The sequence below is a fragment of the Panulirus ornatus genome, chromosome 11 (assembly GCF_036320965.1).
Source record: "Panulirus ornatus isolate Po-2019 chromosome 11, ASM3632096v1, whole genome shotgun sequence".
In the NCBI taxonomy this organism is placed as follows: Eukaryota; Metazoa; Arthropoda; class Malacostraca; order Decapoda; family Palinuridae; genus Panulirus; species Panulirus ornatus.
This window is the reverse complement of record NC_092234.1, coordinates 46,568,138-46,584,327: the sequence shown is the minus strand read 5'-3', so window position 1 is coordinate 46,584,327 and position 16,190 is coordinate 46,568,138. Positions and strand designations below refer to the sequence as shown.

Genomic DNA, 16,190 nt, shown 5'->3' with positions numbered 1-16,190 from the left:
TCTCATTTGATTCTCTAAACACAGTTCCACTGCAAAGACAACTCAAATTCCAAAGCTAATAGTGATTTGGAGCTAATCTTTAACCATTCAACAAAGTGAGCAATGGGCCTCCATACAATGACATCCAAGAGGAATACAGCAAAATCAGAGAAATATACCTATAGAAGACCCAGTTAGCTAATGAAATACATGTTCATATTTGCATTTCACTTCTTTTCTGTATGTCATTTTACTATTGTATATCATGATCTCTATCCCAATGATGCCATGCCACATTTTCTACGATGCAGCGCTACACAGGTAGTTTGGGCCTCCTCCATGGAATCCAAAGTTATCGATAAGATACATTAGCTGATTTAAGATCCACCAAAATCCAAAAGGATTGCAGATGAAACTGAGTCATTCTAAACAATGAAATCCACGAGCATTGCATTAGGACATACTTGTAATGCTATGGGAGACCCAGAGAAGCACAGAAACTATCCCTAGTTTCCAGGGAGTAAGGCACTGCCATAAACAGCATAATCCAAAAGGACTGCTGTACGATAAGATACACTTGTAATAATACAATCTTAGTGGATTTCACGGCAATACTCATCACTATAAAGGGGAAAGTGTGGTGTTGCATCATCAGGTTGAGCATCATAATGCAAAAACATAAAATCCCAAAAGAAAAGTAGTAAAGTGCTGCTATGAACATATATTTTATAACTCATCCAGGTCTCTTACAGTATACTTACCCAATCCTACTGCAAACCTCTTAGAATTTGAAGGAGTTCCTTAGTTAGGAATATCAAAAACCAATCATTTGATGTGATTTCCATCAGTCTGTCTACAAATTCAGACATGACTAGTACATCAAAAAAAATATTAAAAAAAATGAGAAAACTTTTGCAAGATGGACACATTTTCCAGAATTATGATCTGTTCTCTTATGATATCATTGTTGCCAAAATAAAGAAATTTCTGAGAGTATGGAATTTCCTTCTTTACTCTTAAATTCGATCTTCTGATGTCATTAAAGTTGCTTAAGGTAGGTCTATGAGGGAGAGAGAAACTATGAGGTTAAATAATTTATTATTTATTTATTTTGCTTTGTCGCTGTCTCCCGCGTTAGCGAGGTAGCGCAAGGAAACACGAAAAAATGGCCCAACCCACCCACATACACATGTATATACATACACGTCCACACACAGCACATATACATACCTATACATCTCAATGTATACATATATATATACACACACAGACATATAAATATATATATATATACCCATGTACATAATTCATACTGTCTGCCTTTATTCATTCCCATCGCCACCCCGCCACACATGGAATAACAACACCCTCCCCCCTCATGAGTGCGAGGTAGCGCTAGGAAAAGACAACAAAGGCCCCATTCGCTCACACTCATTCTCTAGCTGTCATGTAATAATGCACCGAAATCACAGCTCCCTTTCCACATCCAGGCCCCACACAACTTTCCATGGTTTACCCCAGATGCTTTGAATGCCCTGGTTCAATCCACTGACAGCACGTCGACCCCGGTATACCACATTGTTCCAATTCACTCTATTCCTTGCACGCCTTTCACCCTCCTGCATGTTCAGGCCCCGATTACCCAAAATCTTTTTCACTCCATCTTTCCACCTCCAATTTGGTCTCCCACTTCTCCTCGTTCCCTCCACCTCCGACACATATATCCTCTTGGTCAAGCTTTCCTCACTGATTCTCTCCATGTGACCAAACCATTTCAAAACACCCTCTTCTGCTCTCTCAACCACACTCTTTTTATTACCACATATCTCTCTTACCCTATTACTACTTACTCGATCAAACCACCTCACACCACATATTGTCCTCAAACATCTCATTTCCATCACATCCACCCTCCTGCGCACAACTCTATCCATAGCCCACGCCTCGCAACCATACAACATTGTTGGAACCACTATTCCTTCAAAAATACCCATTTTTGCTTTCCGAGATAATGTTCTCGACTTCCACACATTCTTCAAGACTCCCAGAATTTTCGCCCCCTCCCCCACCCTATGATTCACTTCCGCTTCCATGGTTCCATCTGCTGCCAGATACACTCCCAAATATCTAAAACACTTTACTTCCTCCAGTTTTTCTCCACTCAAACTTACCTCCCAATTTATTTGATCCTCAACCCTACTGTACCTAATAACCTTACACTTATTCACATTTACTCTCAACTTTCTTCTTTCACACACTTTACCAAACTCAGTCACTAGCTTCTGCAGTTTCTCACATGAATCAGCCACCAGTGCAGTATCATCAGCGAACAACAACTGACTCACTTCCCAAGCTCTCTCAACCACAACAGACTGCATACTTGCTCCTCTTCCCAAAACTCTTGCATTCACCTCCCTAACAAACCCCATCCATAAACAAATTAAACAACTATGGAGACATCACACATCACTTTCCTCTCTTCCTGCACTTATACCTCTGTAATTTGAGCACTCACTCTTATCCCCTTTGCCTTTGTGCAGTGGCACTATGCAAGCATTCCGCCAATCCTCAGGCACCTCACCATGAATCATACATACATTAAATAACCTTACCAACCAGTCAACAATACAGTCACCCCCTTTTTTAATAAATTCCACTGCAATACCATCCAAACCCGCTGCCTTGGTGGCTTTCATCCTCCACAAAGCTTTTACTACCTCTTCTCTGTTTACCAAATCATTTTCCCTAACCCTAAATAAGTAATTTAAAATACCAATTAGTATGAAAACAAAGATACCCTATCTTAATGCTTCAGATGTCTTGTGGGTTTTATTCTTAATATTTTAATGGTATCAAAACATGTATACCACTGACCTGTGCCATGATTCATTTGGTATGGAATGTAAACAACAGTTAAGATGTCTATAGAGATATAGGAATGTGATCCTGTTAGGAATAGATCTTACAAACATTAACTCAAGCTCTACATCTATATAGACATCTGCAGTCATCCAACATATCTGCACAACTGGGATCTAGTTGAATTCAAACGTTACAATGCATGGTGGCATGCAGTAGAATGCATAATGAAAAAAAAAAAGGCATTTCTAGACTCCAGAGGAAAGTTTTCTTCTATCATAGCATCATTCTCTTTATCAACATACAAACTCTTGTGGTACAACGATTGGCGTTCCTGACTTTGACGCATTCATAGGCCACCCAGGGTCAAGCACATAGGTTCAATCCTGAATCCTGGTTGTGGTAGTCAGTTCAAGTCAACCCAGCAGTTCATCCACCCCTAGGGGGTTGGTCAATAAAATGGGTACCTGGCTCAGGTTAGGGCATATATATATCATTATCATTATTATTATACTTTGTCACTGTCTCCCGTGTTAGTGCAAGGAAACAGATGAAAGAATGGCCCAACCCATCCACATACACATGAATATACATACACGTCCACACACAGCATATATGCATACCTATACATCTCAATGCATACATATATATATATATATACACACACACAGACATATACATATATAGACATGTACATAATTCATACTGTCTGCCCTTATTCATTCCCGTCGCCACCCCATCACACATGAAATGACAGCCCCCTTCCCCTGCATGTGCGCGAGGTAGCGCTAGGAAAAGACAACAAAGGCCACGTTCGTTCACACTCAGTCTCTAGCAGTCATGTATAATGCACCGAAACCACAGCTAACTACATCCACGCCACACAGAACTTTCCATGGTTTACCCCAGGCACTTCACATGCCCTGGTTCAATCCACTGACAGAACATCAACCCCGGTATTAAGAGTATATGGTGTGGGAGGCAAGTTGCTAGAAGCAATGAAAAGTTTTTATCGAGGATGTAAGGCATGCGTACGAGTAGGAAAAAAGTGATTGGTTCTCAGTGAATGTCAGTTTGTGGCAGGGGTGCGTGATGTCTCCATGGTTCTTTAAATTGTTTATGGATTGGGTTGTTAGGGAGGTGAATGCAAGAGTTTTGGAGAGAGGGCAAGTATGCAGTCTGTTGTGGATGAGAGGGCTTTGGAAGTGGGTCAGTGTGAAAGAAGGTGGCCTTTGTTGTCTTTTCTTAGTGCTACCTCACACACGTGCGGAGGGAGGGGGTTATCATTTCATGTCTGGCGGGGTGGCGAAGGGAATGAATAAAGGCAACAAGTATGAATTATGCACATGTGTATATATGTATATGTCTGTGTATGTGTGTGTGTGTGTGTGTGTGTGTGTGTATATATATATATATATATATATATATATATATATATATATATATATATATATATATATACATATATGTCTGTGTGTATATATATACGTATACGTTGAAATGTATAGGTATGTATATGTACTTGGGTGGACGTGTATGTATATACGTGTGTATGTGGGTGGGTTGGGCCATTCTTTTGTCTGTTTCCTTGCGCTACCTCGCTAACGTGGGAGACAGTGACAAAGTATAATAAATAAAAAATAAAGATATAACGTTAATGGGATGGCCTTAATTAAGGCCTCAGTTAGTTAGGGCCTCAGCTAACTGTGCCATCTCAACTTAAAAAAAACCTACAGATCAGAACAAAAGCCAGTTGAATGCATTTTGGCAGCCATCTGCAGGATGGTCACTTTTCAAAGGTCCTGCTTTATACACGAATAACTTAGAAAATGATGTCAGGACACCATAGACATTCCACTTGTTCATTTACTATTTGTTACACCAAAATGAAAATGTTGCTAATGCATTATTTACACATATTTTCATTTTCTGTTTTTATCTCAATTTCCGTTTACTTCAAAGGCCTGCCCACTTTCCAAAAACTTAAAACTGGTGGAACTCGAAGCGCTACACCTAACATCCCACAAACTATATCAACTCTACACTTTGTAATGAATCCATTGATAAAAAATTTCACTATATTCCACAAATCTAGAAAACGAGCGTCCATCTTGTAGAATTTCACTAAAAAAAAATTGAACATATATCACAACGCATCTGTATGACCCCTAGAACTGCCCAGGTAGTTTTTTTGATTCACGACCTTAACCATATTTGACTTGTGAATACACTATAACTGTGACACTGACGCACTACATAATTCAAACCAAGTGCAACACTTATAGAAAGCAAAAGAAAATCAAAATGTACCAAAATTACTCGAGCGTCTCTCCTTGACTGTGTATGCAAGAGTATAATCAGGCGGCCTCTGTAACTCCCGCTTCATCCAAACGTCCATGATTCCTCCGATATGGATTCAGATTAACGAGGGATTACAAGGTGTATGTTCCTTGGTCCAACAGGTCGTGTACATTTCCCTTCCGTCATGAGCACATGAAGAGTGTGCGAGACGTTTGTTTCGGCAATGTGACCCACCACATCCAGCGAACATCTTCACCAGCGTATATATATATATATATATATATATATATATATATATATATATATATATATATATATATATATTGGAAAGGATCACAATTTTGCGCGTTATCAAGATATTCCAGAGTCCACGGGGAAAATGAAACACGAAAAGTTCCCAAGTGCACTTTCGTGTAATAATCACATTATCAGGGAGACACAATAGAGAGATGTAAGTCAGTTGATATACATCGAAGTGACGAAGCTAGGACGCCATTTCATAAATATGTAATTGTCCAAAACATACATCGTTGTATGTTTTGGACAATCAGATGTTTACCAAATGGGGTCCTAGCTTCGTCTCTTCGATGTATATCAACTGACTTATATTTCTCTCTTGTGTCTCCCCTGATGATGTGATTATGACACGAAAATGACTTGGGAACTTATCGTGTTTCATTTTCCCCGTCGACTCAGGAATATCGATCACGCGCAAAGTTGTGATCCTTTCCTATATATATATATATATATATATATATATATATATATATATATATATATATATATATATATATATATACAAATTGGACGAGATGGAAATTGGTGCCCTTGTAAGTGCAGTAAATAGTATATTCTAACCTTACTGAATGATGGAGATATGAACAGTAATCTTTTTAAGGCATATAGTGGAGATGGGTGTACTAATGATGACCAAGGTAGGTATAATAATGATGGATAGAATGATAATAATGATGGAGAGATAATAATCATCTTGACACAACCCTTGGAATGGAGCACACTGATACGAATCCCACGTCCCGCGGGTATGAGGGCCTAGTTTTTTTCACGTGGTCCTTTGACGTTAGGTCGAGATGGCCAGGTCGTCATATGTACGGGTCGTATATACCGTAGGTCTCGCTGGGTTGTGGTCGCTAGTGGTTCTGGTGGCTGGCAGTGGTCCCCGGTAGCCAGCAATGGTCGCCAGTGGTCCCGGTAGCTGGTCGTGGTCGCCGGTGATTCTGGTAGCTGGTCGTGGTCGCTGCCTCGCCCCGAGACCACAACAAACAAAAGGTTTGGCTCCACTTACGAAAAAGGAGAGACAAGTAGCCATCGTTATCAGATGAATTTTCAAGAGAGGAAAAATACGGAGAAGGAATCAAGAAGGAAAAGGCATTCTATACGAGTTCATAGAATATCAAAATAAAGATGGGGGCGCCACTGTAAACAACTTGATATCTGAGTTCATCTAATGTACAGGAGTGCAGTAAGATTCAGTTATTATTTTTGACTATACAGTTCGGGGTAATAGAGGTTTTTAGGGCGTGTCTTTATTGACTAACGGGTAAAAATGTAGTTTAGGGGAACTATATCCAAAACGTAAGTGAGAGAGAGCATCATTTCCATAGATTACATACACAGTAGAAGTGATTCTCTACACGGTACATAAAAACTTTGGATATGGAACAATTTGGGTTTAGAGTGGTAGTACAGTGTTTAAAGAACCAAACAAGAATGGCAGGGTGTGATTTGGTGCTTCATATCTTGACCACAATCTTAAATACGAAGTGGTTATTATACTAACTGTTCAACAAAATTGTCTTTAACTCAGTGATGCAAATCAAGCACTAGGCTGCATAAGCTCGAGGCCTAAGATCTGTGGCGAGCAAGGCTGTGAGGGGGAAAAATTGGTCTTAATTATGGTTAGGCTAGGTTAGGTTAGGTTGCAAGGTAGAAGAAAGGTTGTCGGGAGAAGGAAGAGAATTCCACAGCTCCATGGTCCAAGGAGAGGATAAGGTATCAGAACAGTTGCTCCTTGTGTAGGTAGTTTCCAAACAGAATGATTGGGAATCGGATGCCAGGTATTTGCCATGGGTCTGTGCCGAATGGCAGGAACACATACAGATGCCACATGAGACTAAAGGCCAAAATATTACTGGCAGAACAGGGAGAGGGCAGCAGCAACAAGGTGGATGAAATAGATGGATAAAGGTACATGATACTGGTCGAGTTGACAAAATAAGACTGAAGCTTTTTAATACCACTTTTGTTAAAAGAGCAAGAAGAGCTATTCCACGGTGGGGTGAGTAAAACCTCAGTAGATGTGCGAGTAGCTGCCCACTAGAGAAACAATTTATGGCACCCATACAAGACTCTTAGTTTTTGAATGTTTGTTAAGGGTGTCTGCCAGGATAGTAAGGATATAGTTATGCTCACCATGTTCATGTTACTGCAGTGTTCAGAAATAATATTAGGAAATGAGTGATATGTAGAAAGAGATACTGAGAATTATTGAGTTTTTGCATCACTGAATTTAACTAAATTACTACTACTCAATCCTGAGGTGCTGCAGAAGTCTGAATTTAGAGAGGAGATATGTACAGCACCAGAGAGGGAGAGAGAGTATTAGAGTGAAGAAGGGAGGGAAAATGAGTTGATTCAGTAAGAAGAGAAGAACCTTAATTGGAAGATTGAATAGTGTTAAAGATTTAAGAAGATGGGCCATTAATAGAAAGTAGAGAGTAAAACAAACAACTTTTTGATAATAAATGGCAAAACTCAATGTAAGCCTTTTGGAGGGTGGATTTCTGAAAAATCATTTCTTCCACAGACATTTTTAGGAGTATTTGGAATATTAAGAAACAAGTCTTGAATGCTGTTGAAACACAAATCCATAAGACGTAAACTTTCGTGGACCATACCAATGAAGTTCACTGCCACCATTTAATCCAAGGACCCAATGACTTTGGCATGCGACTCTTCCTCTGTCTCAATTATCTTATAGAACTTAATGTTTTTTAGGTATCTGAATGTTTACTTCAACCACTAATGTTAGTCAGAGTCTCGTAAAACTGATTATGGCCGTTGTACAAAATTGAGTCAATTCATTTGGGTGAAGTTTTGAATGAAAATGAATTTATGGGATTTGATAACAAAAACAACTCTTAGAAATCATTAGTGAAGTTTTATACAATGAAACATAGTAATATGCTTTTTTAAGTAGAGAAAATTTCGTTATCATAAACTTATTGTTTTAGTAAGGTGGTGAGACTGACAAGGTAGTTTCGTTGGTCCTAGTTTAAATCACTGAAACAGTTAGATATGCACGGATGAACATTTATATGATTTTCCTTTTGAAGGACTAGAGTGCTAGAATGATTGTAAGAATATGTTTATCATTAAGTTTATTGTATGTTGTTAACACAAAGGGAGGGTGACTGTTCAGTGCCACCTCGTCCTTTGGATGCACCTCAAATATAATGTGTTCTATGATCAGAGTGGTTTTACATATGCATGACATGAACATCATATGTTTTCAAAATTCTGATTCACCATTATCATCAGAATGATAAAAGTTTTATTCTCAAACCTTGCAGACAGCTGAGAACAATCTTCTTTGTAAATGACGCTGGAGTGGGAAACTTCTGGTTTTAACCATGAAGCTGAGGAGAAAGAGAGGGCAAGCTGCAGCTTGGGAGGTAGGCAGTTACAGTTTTTTGTGCTGAACTTTGATGCTGTTCATAATTGTTTTAAAGACTGGCTATTTCTGTATTTTAGGTATTCAGATGGAGTCATTAAACTGATTTACATTTATAGTTTCCATTATCAATGACAATAGGTTGGAGAAGTTTACATAGTTATTGTTCTTTTTTCAGCATACAGTAATAGTTGATTAGCTGGCTTTGCCACACATGTCAGTAGATAAAGACTAAGTAGCCCTGGCCCGGAGCAAGAAGCATGGAGTTACCAGAGTGAATTTTCCCTTTCATTTTGATATGAACTTTTGTTCTGCAGATAATTTTAAGACGCGAAAATAATCATACCTTAACAAAAATGCAACAGAAGCAGTTTTAGGTTATAAAATAAGATAATGCAGTACCAGTTAGTTTCATGCTAGTGTTGGGAGTCATCATATCAGTAGTGCCACCACTGAACAGCAATTTTTTTTTACGTTAGCTGTAATGGCACAGGCAACTAAATGTCTTAATCATGTAACTAATACAACTATACTCACACTTTCATTCTTTTACTGCCTCTGTCGGGTCTGTTTTGTGGATACAATGGAACCTTATCACTAGGGACTTCATATAACCACAATTTGCTAATCAATGGATTGCATTAAGATTACCATAAGGCTTTCTGACAATTCTCCAAATCTGGACAAAGTATGGTCATTAATGAAAATGCAGATTTTTTCTATATCATTATGCAATAAAAGAACAATATCTAGATTCCAGGAAAACTCTCCATTTGTCTGGACTGCAAGTGTACTCCAGTTGCATACAGTGACCACACGGATTGGCTTTGAATGGTGAAATGATGACTTATGAGCTGTCATCTGGCAGATTCGCTTACTTTCCTCTGACAAGTTTTACCTTCTTTGTGTTGAAGCAGCACATCCTGCATCTCATACCATTTTAACATATCCCAAGACCCTTGACGCCTACAAGGAAACCATCATAGAAAAGACATTAAGCAATTACAACTCAATTGCCCTACACATTCTGCACATAGATGCACACAATCTCACAACACTTATGACTTCTGGTGATGTGTGATAGACATGGCCAGCTTTCTGAGTGTTAGGGGAGCATTATGATGATAGAAGGGACTCTTGGGGCAGGAAGTTATGATGAAGTACAAGTGACAGATATGAAGAAAATTCATAATATTTTTCATTATTATTTTCAACTGATAATGAAATATTTAATTATAAAGTAAGGTTTTTTCAATTAAATGCCTTTGATAATTATAAAGCAAAACAGCATTAGATTTTTTCATATTTCCAGCCACCTTTTAAGGAACACAGTCTTCTATCATGGAAATATTACAACAGGTATTATAATGGCCAAATACATCATCAAACATAAATATCATGGATAAATTTACTTTTAAAGGCTTATCAAACTGTTTACTCCATCACCACCTACCTCAGTTCCTTCATACCAGAATTCAGTGTACTAACAGCATGTCACCCTCGGTTTATTACATTGCTCCAGTTCACTCTATCCTGTGAGATTTCTTGCTTATGCTATCAAGGGTAAGTTCTGGGTATGGTAGGGTGGGGCACATATGGATGCTGAATGCCTTCACACAACATATAATGCTTAGTTATCCTTTAAGTGTGTAGGAGGAAGGTATTACACAGTTTGTTCAGATGTAGCTGCCATAAAATATCTGGACAAAGATTTCCGATAAAGTATATGCATGAATTATGATGATTTTAAATAAAAGCAAAATAATACTTATCCATCAATATGTGAAGAAAAAAAAATGCTGAAATATGTATGGTGTCAACATTTCCACTGGTATCTGCAGAACTGATGACGAAGCAGCTTGTTCTTGGATTGTTCATGATATGATTTACTTATATTTTCAATGATTTTTATTTTGTAAATATTTAAAATTTTCCACAACTGTGGAAAAAAAAGAGTTGTAAGGGCATTGATAGAAAGCTTCACTGGTAGGTAAAAGGTGTAAACAGTAAACTGTTTGCATATAACAAATATATATTTAAATAAACAACAGATATAAAACTATCATTTGCATTCTTATGAATGACTTGTCATAACATAACTGGTACTGCATGTTGCAATGCTGATTGTATGATAAGATCCAAACAACCCCGTCTCACTCTGGGCTTTCACTTAAGGTTCTGCTTTAGACTTTTAGAATTAGGGAGAAAAATCAGGGCGATGAAGATTTTTAAAATGAATAAGTAGAATGTTTTACATGTTTTAGCACAAATGCTCTAATTTCTCAACATTTAATTTCAGGGTTGGAGTGCAAGAGAATCTGGTCTAAAGGACTTCTTACCACTTTCTCCTAGGATACCATCAAGTCAACACAATACAATTGAGTGGTCAAGCAGCGATGAGGAGAGTAAAGACCAGCCAACAAATAATATCACTTTTCCCAGGGAAAAAGTCATTAACCTGTCAGAAAATAAAACAGTACCCACTTTCCTAAGTAAAAGTGAACGTAGGAACAATAAAATAGCAAAAGCTGATGATGGTCGAGACTGTTCATTTACTGCAAAGATTTCAGAATCTACTGGAAAACTGAAACATGACCCCCTTAGATTAGAAGGCTTAAGAACTCCAGATGTAGATGTTTTCATTTCTACTGAAAATTCTTTGGCATCAAGCAGCATGTATAAAAGTATTTCTGATCATAATCAGTATAATAGTGAAGTTAATACTGATGCAGATGTCAAAGTGGATCCATTCAAAACTCCAAAACAAGCAAATGATGACAAGAAAAGATACTGTGAAGATGACCTCACACTATCACCAATTATAGGTTCACAGCGCTGCAAAAGTACAGTGGAAGGACAGGTGTCTAAAAGTACTTTAAGATCTTCAGATGAAGACATAGATATAGAAGAACCAACTTCCCCTGTTTTTGGATCACTAAGGATTGTAAAGAAGCAAAGAACTGTATATAATTTCACACCTTTTGAAAGAAACCATAACGATGATTTTGCTCCCAGAAAATCAATCAATGTTCCAGGAATTTCCAAATTTTGTGGGGATATGACACAAAATGCAGCCAAGACTCCTGCTAAGGAAGTTACTGATCCAGATGAAGATAGAGTCAGATCAAAAATTAAGAGAAGAAATCTCAATTATAAATTTTCTGAGTTAGGACGTCAAGACTTTCATAGAGTAGAAGTAAAAAAAGCAGATCATACAGAATCACTTGAATCTGCTGAACAGTTGCCCATTCTGCAAACTGAACCTGCAAAAGAATTTTATGAAAAACGTTTTACAGAAAAGATGAATACTGATACGGACCATACATCCACTGAATCGCAGTTTTGTTTTAAAACAGGAGCTCAGTGGAATTCACAAAAGAACCTTCAACATAATAACCTTCCTGCAAGCAATTCAAGACTCTCAACTTTAAAAGCATCTCTGTTACAAAATATGGAGAAAGAATTTGGAGATGATGTTGACATTGAACATACTAGTTCCCAAAATGACACTCCAAGGAGCAAAGAACCTGACAGCCAGTCTGATGGTGGAATTGATTGTATTTCTTCACCATGCAAAGAAGCCTTAGACAATTCTGGAACATTTTCTTTGGTAAGAGTAATGATGAACAATTTGTACAAAACCATTACTGTACTATATACTGTGGATATGGCCTTGCCATCTTTAAGGCTACTCCCATTTACATGCTGTGGATACAGCCATTCAGCTCCTGACAGAACTTGATGTTTTGCTTCTCACCTCAGTGTTCTGGCTTCGTAGACCTGTAAAGGTTCCTGTATAATTATCAAGCCTTGTGAATTAGCATCTACTGACCTGATACATTTTATGATGGTCAAAAGGAGTGAATCCTGAAGGACAAATGTTATTTTTAAGGGATGAAACAGTATTTCATTCCCCTCCTTGAGCAGGCACTCATAGGTGGTTATGGGGCTTTCCTTGTTGAAGAGGGATGGTTTTTCATCCTTCAGGACCTACATTTTGCATGCTGAATTGATTAATCAAGCAGATCATGTTTATCTTTATTGTTTCTCTGACAATCACAAAGCACATATTCACTAATGCTTTGTTTTTTATTCTTTTCCTACATTCCTTTATCCACTGCACCATATGTTTTTCCTTTTGTAGAGTTGATAGAGATGCTCTGTGGAAGGTATTAAGAATATATGGTGTGGGAGGCAAGTTGTTAGAAGCAGTGAAAAGTTTTTATCGAGGATGTAAGGCATGTGTACGTGTAGGAAGAGAGGAAAGTGATTGGTTCTCAGTGAATGTAGGTTTGCGGCAGGGGTGTGTGATGTCTCCATGGTTGTTTAATTTGTTTATGGATGGGGTTGTTAGGGAGGTAAATGCAAGAGTCCTGGAAAGAGGGGCAAGTATGAAGTCTGTTGGGGATGAGAGAGCTTGGGAAGTGAGTCAGTTGTTGTTCGCTGATGATACAGCGCTGGTGGCTGATTCATGTGAGAAACTGCAGAAGCTGGTGACTGAGTTTGGTAAAGTGTGTGGAAGAAGAAAGTTAAGAGTAAATGTGAATAAGAGCAAGGTTATTAGGTACAGTAGGGTTGAGGGTCAAGTCAATTGGGAGGTGAGTTTGAATGGAGAAAAACTGGAGGAAGTGAAGTGTTTTAGATATCTGGGAGTGGATCTGTCAGCGGATGGAACCATGGAAGCGGAAGTGGATCATAGGGTGGGGGAGGGGGCGAAAATTTTGGGAGCCTTGAAAAATGTGTGGAAGTCGAGAACAGTATCTCGGAAAGCAAAAATGGGTATGTTTGAAGGAATAGTGGTTCCAACAATGTTGTATGGTTGCGAGGCGTGGGCTATGGATAGAGTTGTGCGCAGGAGGATGGATGTGCTGGAAATGAGATGTTTGAGGACAATGTGTGGTGTGAGGTGGTTTGATCGAGTAAGTAACGTAAGGGTAAGAGAGATGTGTGGAAATAAAAAGAGCGTGGTTGAGAGAGCAGAAGAGGGTGTTTTGAAATGGTTTGGTCACATGGAGAGAATGAGTGAGGAAAGATTGACCAAGAGGATATATGTGTCGGAGGTGGAGGGAACGAGGAGAAGAGGGAGACCAAATTGGAGGTGGAAAGATGGAGTGAAAAAGATTTTGTGTGATCGGGGCCTGAACATGCAGGAGGGTGTAAGGAGGGCAAGGAATAGAGTGAATTGGAGCGATGTGGTATACAGGGGTTGACGTGCTGTCAGTGGAGTGAATCAAGGCATGTGAAGCGTCTGGGGTAAACCATGGAAAGCTGTGTAGGTATGTATATTTGCGTGTGTGGACGTGTGTATGTACATGTGTATGGGGGGGGGGGTTGGGCCATTTCTTTCGTCTGTTTCCTTGCGCTACCTCGCAAACGCGGGAGACAGCGACAAAGTATAAAAAAAAAAAAAAAAAAAAAAAAAAAACTTAGCTATCATCTGCTTTATGTCCTACATTGTTTTATTTCATCAGTAGGCTTCCACATGTACACCTTTCAAATTATTTTCAACACATCGTTTTCTCTTTTCTTCTTTCTGTTAATAATACATATGCTAATTATTCCTAATTTTTTCCCTATTTGGCCCTGATAAAACAAAACTATCACATGCATACCTTAGTTACGATGAGTGCCTCATTATTGATTATCCTGTTAGGGCAAAATGCCATAGAGCTCAGCCTTTTGATTTTGTTCATCTTGATCTTGATTTCTTAGGTGTGCTATAAATCTACTTTGTCTTAAAGATGCAGATTTTTCCATAAATGATTTGTAGATTTTATTTTCTTGTACTGGAATTATTTCAGTGTATATCTTAAATTGAATCTTAATAATTCCCATACTTTATTTGGGCTTGAAATAACAAGTTTCCTTATTGCTGGAAGGTTATAACACCATTCACTGAATGTACACATTACATATTAACGTATGCCTGTATTTAATGTAAATTAAATCATCTGTACAAATTTTCAAGAGACTGAATTATGTGCATGTACTCTATATCATTAACAGTAATTCTTTAAATCTTTGAAGGTTTTGTAGTCTGAATTATGTGCATGTACTCTATATCATTAACAGTAATTCTTTAAATCTTTGAAGGTTTTGTAGTCAAATTTTTTTGTGAAGAAAGTTATCAATGATGTGGAAATTATGTGTACATACACAGGTAAGTCATGATCCAAGCATTTCTACGGGGTCAGCTGTCTCACCAGGAACTATAAATGAAGAACCAAATGAAAAAATCAAGACTGGTTCTGACTGGATCAAAGCCCTTCAACAGTACACACCAGAGAAACCATCAAGTAAGGAGGAGACTGAGGATGCGATGGATTCAGTTAAGAAGAAGGCTAAAAAGTTTGTTGATCTCTTGCTCTTTCTTTGCTCTGTTTCTTATGTAAATAATTGTTAGGAGGCAACTCCCAAATGATGTTCAAGACTGTGTCAAACTTATCAGTAAGACTTTCAAGAGAATGAGAATATTCTAAATGTAAGGACTTAAGCGAATCCCAAATCAGGATTTTACTTGTAGTTTCGAACATTATGTATATTGATAAATATTCAGAGAAAATTCTTTCTTCCTCTAAGGGTTACTTTAATTGGCATCCTACTCAGAAAAGGTGACCCACTAAATGTAGATAATGTGACTTTATTACTTGGTTTTTGGCCAGATAAGTTTTCAGGGGAATATTCTGCAATGAATGCAAAAAAACATCTATAACAATATTTCGACAACTGTTGTCAGAAATGGATATTCAAGTTAAGGAACCTGCTTGTCTAATGGTCCTGAGGAGGCTTCATCAGACATGAAAATACAAAATGATCCATAAGGAATCTGTGAAAGTATTCACCAAGTGTCTTGTGCTATCCAAGGTTTGTTTTTGTATGCATCAAACCTCCCATTGCTAAGGAAGCTTTACCAACTTGAGTCAGGGGTCCACAATTCTCACTTTTTTGCCATATGTAGCCTGGAATTCTATGCATACAATGGGAGAATGACATACAAAACATGTGATGTGGGCCAAAGTATATTAATAAATGGTGGTTAGTGAGAATCTAAAAATTTTTCTTTAGGAATTTGATGGTATTTTGACATCTAATGGAACATCCTCAGACTGTGATGCAAGCAGTTCCACCAACTCACATCCTGTCATGGCTTTAAGGAAGTTTCTCATCAATCAAAACTTTGTGTGTTTTCACTTTCTTAAACTTAATCATCATGATTAAAATACATCTATGTTTCTAGTACCATTTCAGAAATGGCAAACCTTCTTTGCTTTTCATTTGCCAAAAACAACCTAAAACCAGTAGATCATCTACTATGTTCATGAAAATGGAACAAAAAAGCTTTAGTTTGAATCACTTT

General features: G+C 38.0%; 2 protein-coding genes across 4 annotated transcripts in view; one reads left to right on the top strand and one right to left on the bottom strand.

Annotated features, from left to right (window-relative positions):
• The window catches only part of LOC139751466 (uncharacterized), a 690,594-nt gene that overhangs the window by 14,826 nt on the left and 659,578 nt on the right, over positions 1-16,190 (bottom strand). Inside the window, exon 1 of one of the 3 annotated variants that reach the window (XM_071666896.1) lies at positions 5,158-5,382. The exons of 1 other annotated variant lie outside the window; for it this stretch is intronic. In XM_071666896.1, coding sequence (XP_071522997.1) covers positions 5,158-5,236 — 79 coding nt within the window. In that variant the 5' untranslated portion in view covers positions 5,237-5,382. Of the gene's footprint in view, positions 1-5,148; positions 5,383-16,190 lie in introns of those variants that run through there. One more of the 3 variants, XM_071666895.1, reaches the window with a different exon arrangement.
• Positions 6,383-16,190, top strand: part of LOC139751464 (uncharacterized) — a 34,744-nt gene continuing 24,936 nt past the window's right edge. Inside the window, exons 1-4 of the mRNA XM_071666893.1 lie at positions 6,383-6,622; positions 8,733-8,834; positions 11,133-12,443; positions 14,994-15,181. Coding sequence (XP_071522994.1) covers positions 8,793-8,834; positions 11,133-12,443; positions 14,994-15,181 — 1,541 coding nt within the window. The 5' untranslated portion in view covers positions 6,383-6,622; positions 8,733-8,792. The remainder of the gene's footprint in view (positions 6,623-8,732; positions 8,835-11,132; positions 12,444-14,993; positions 15,182-16,190) is intronic.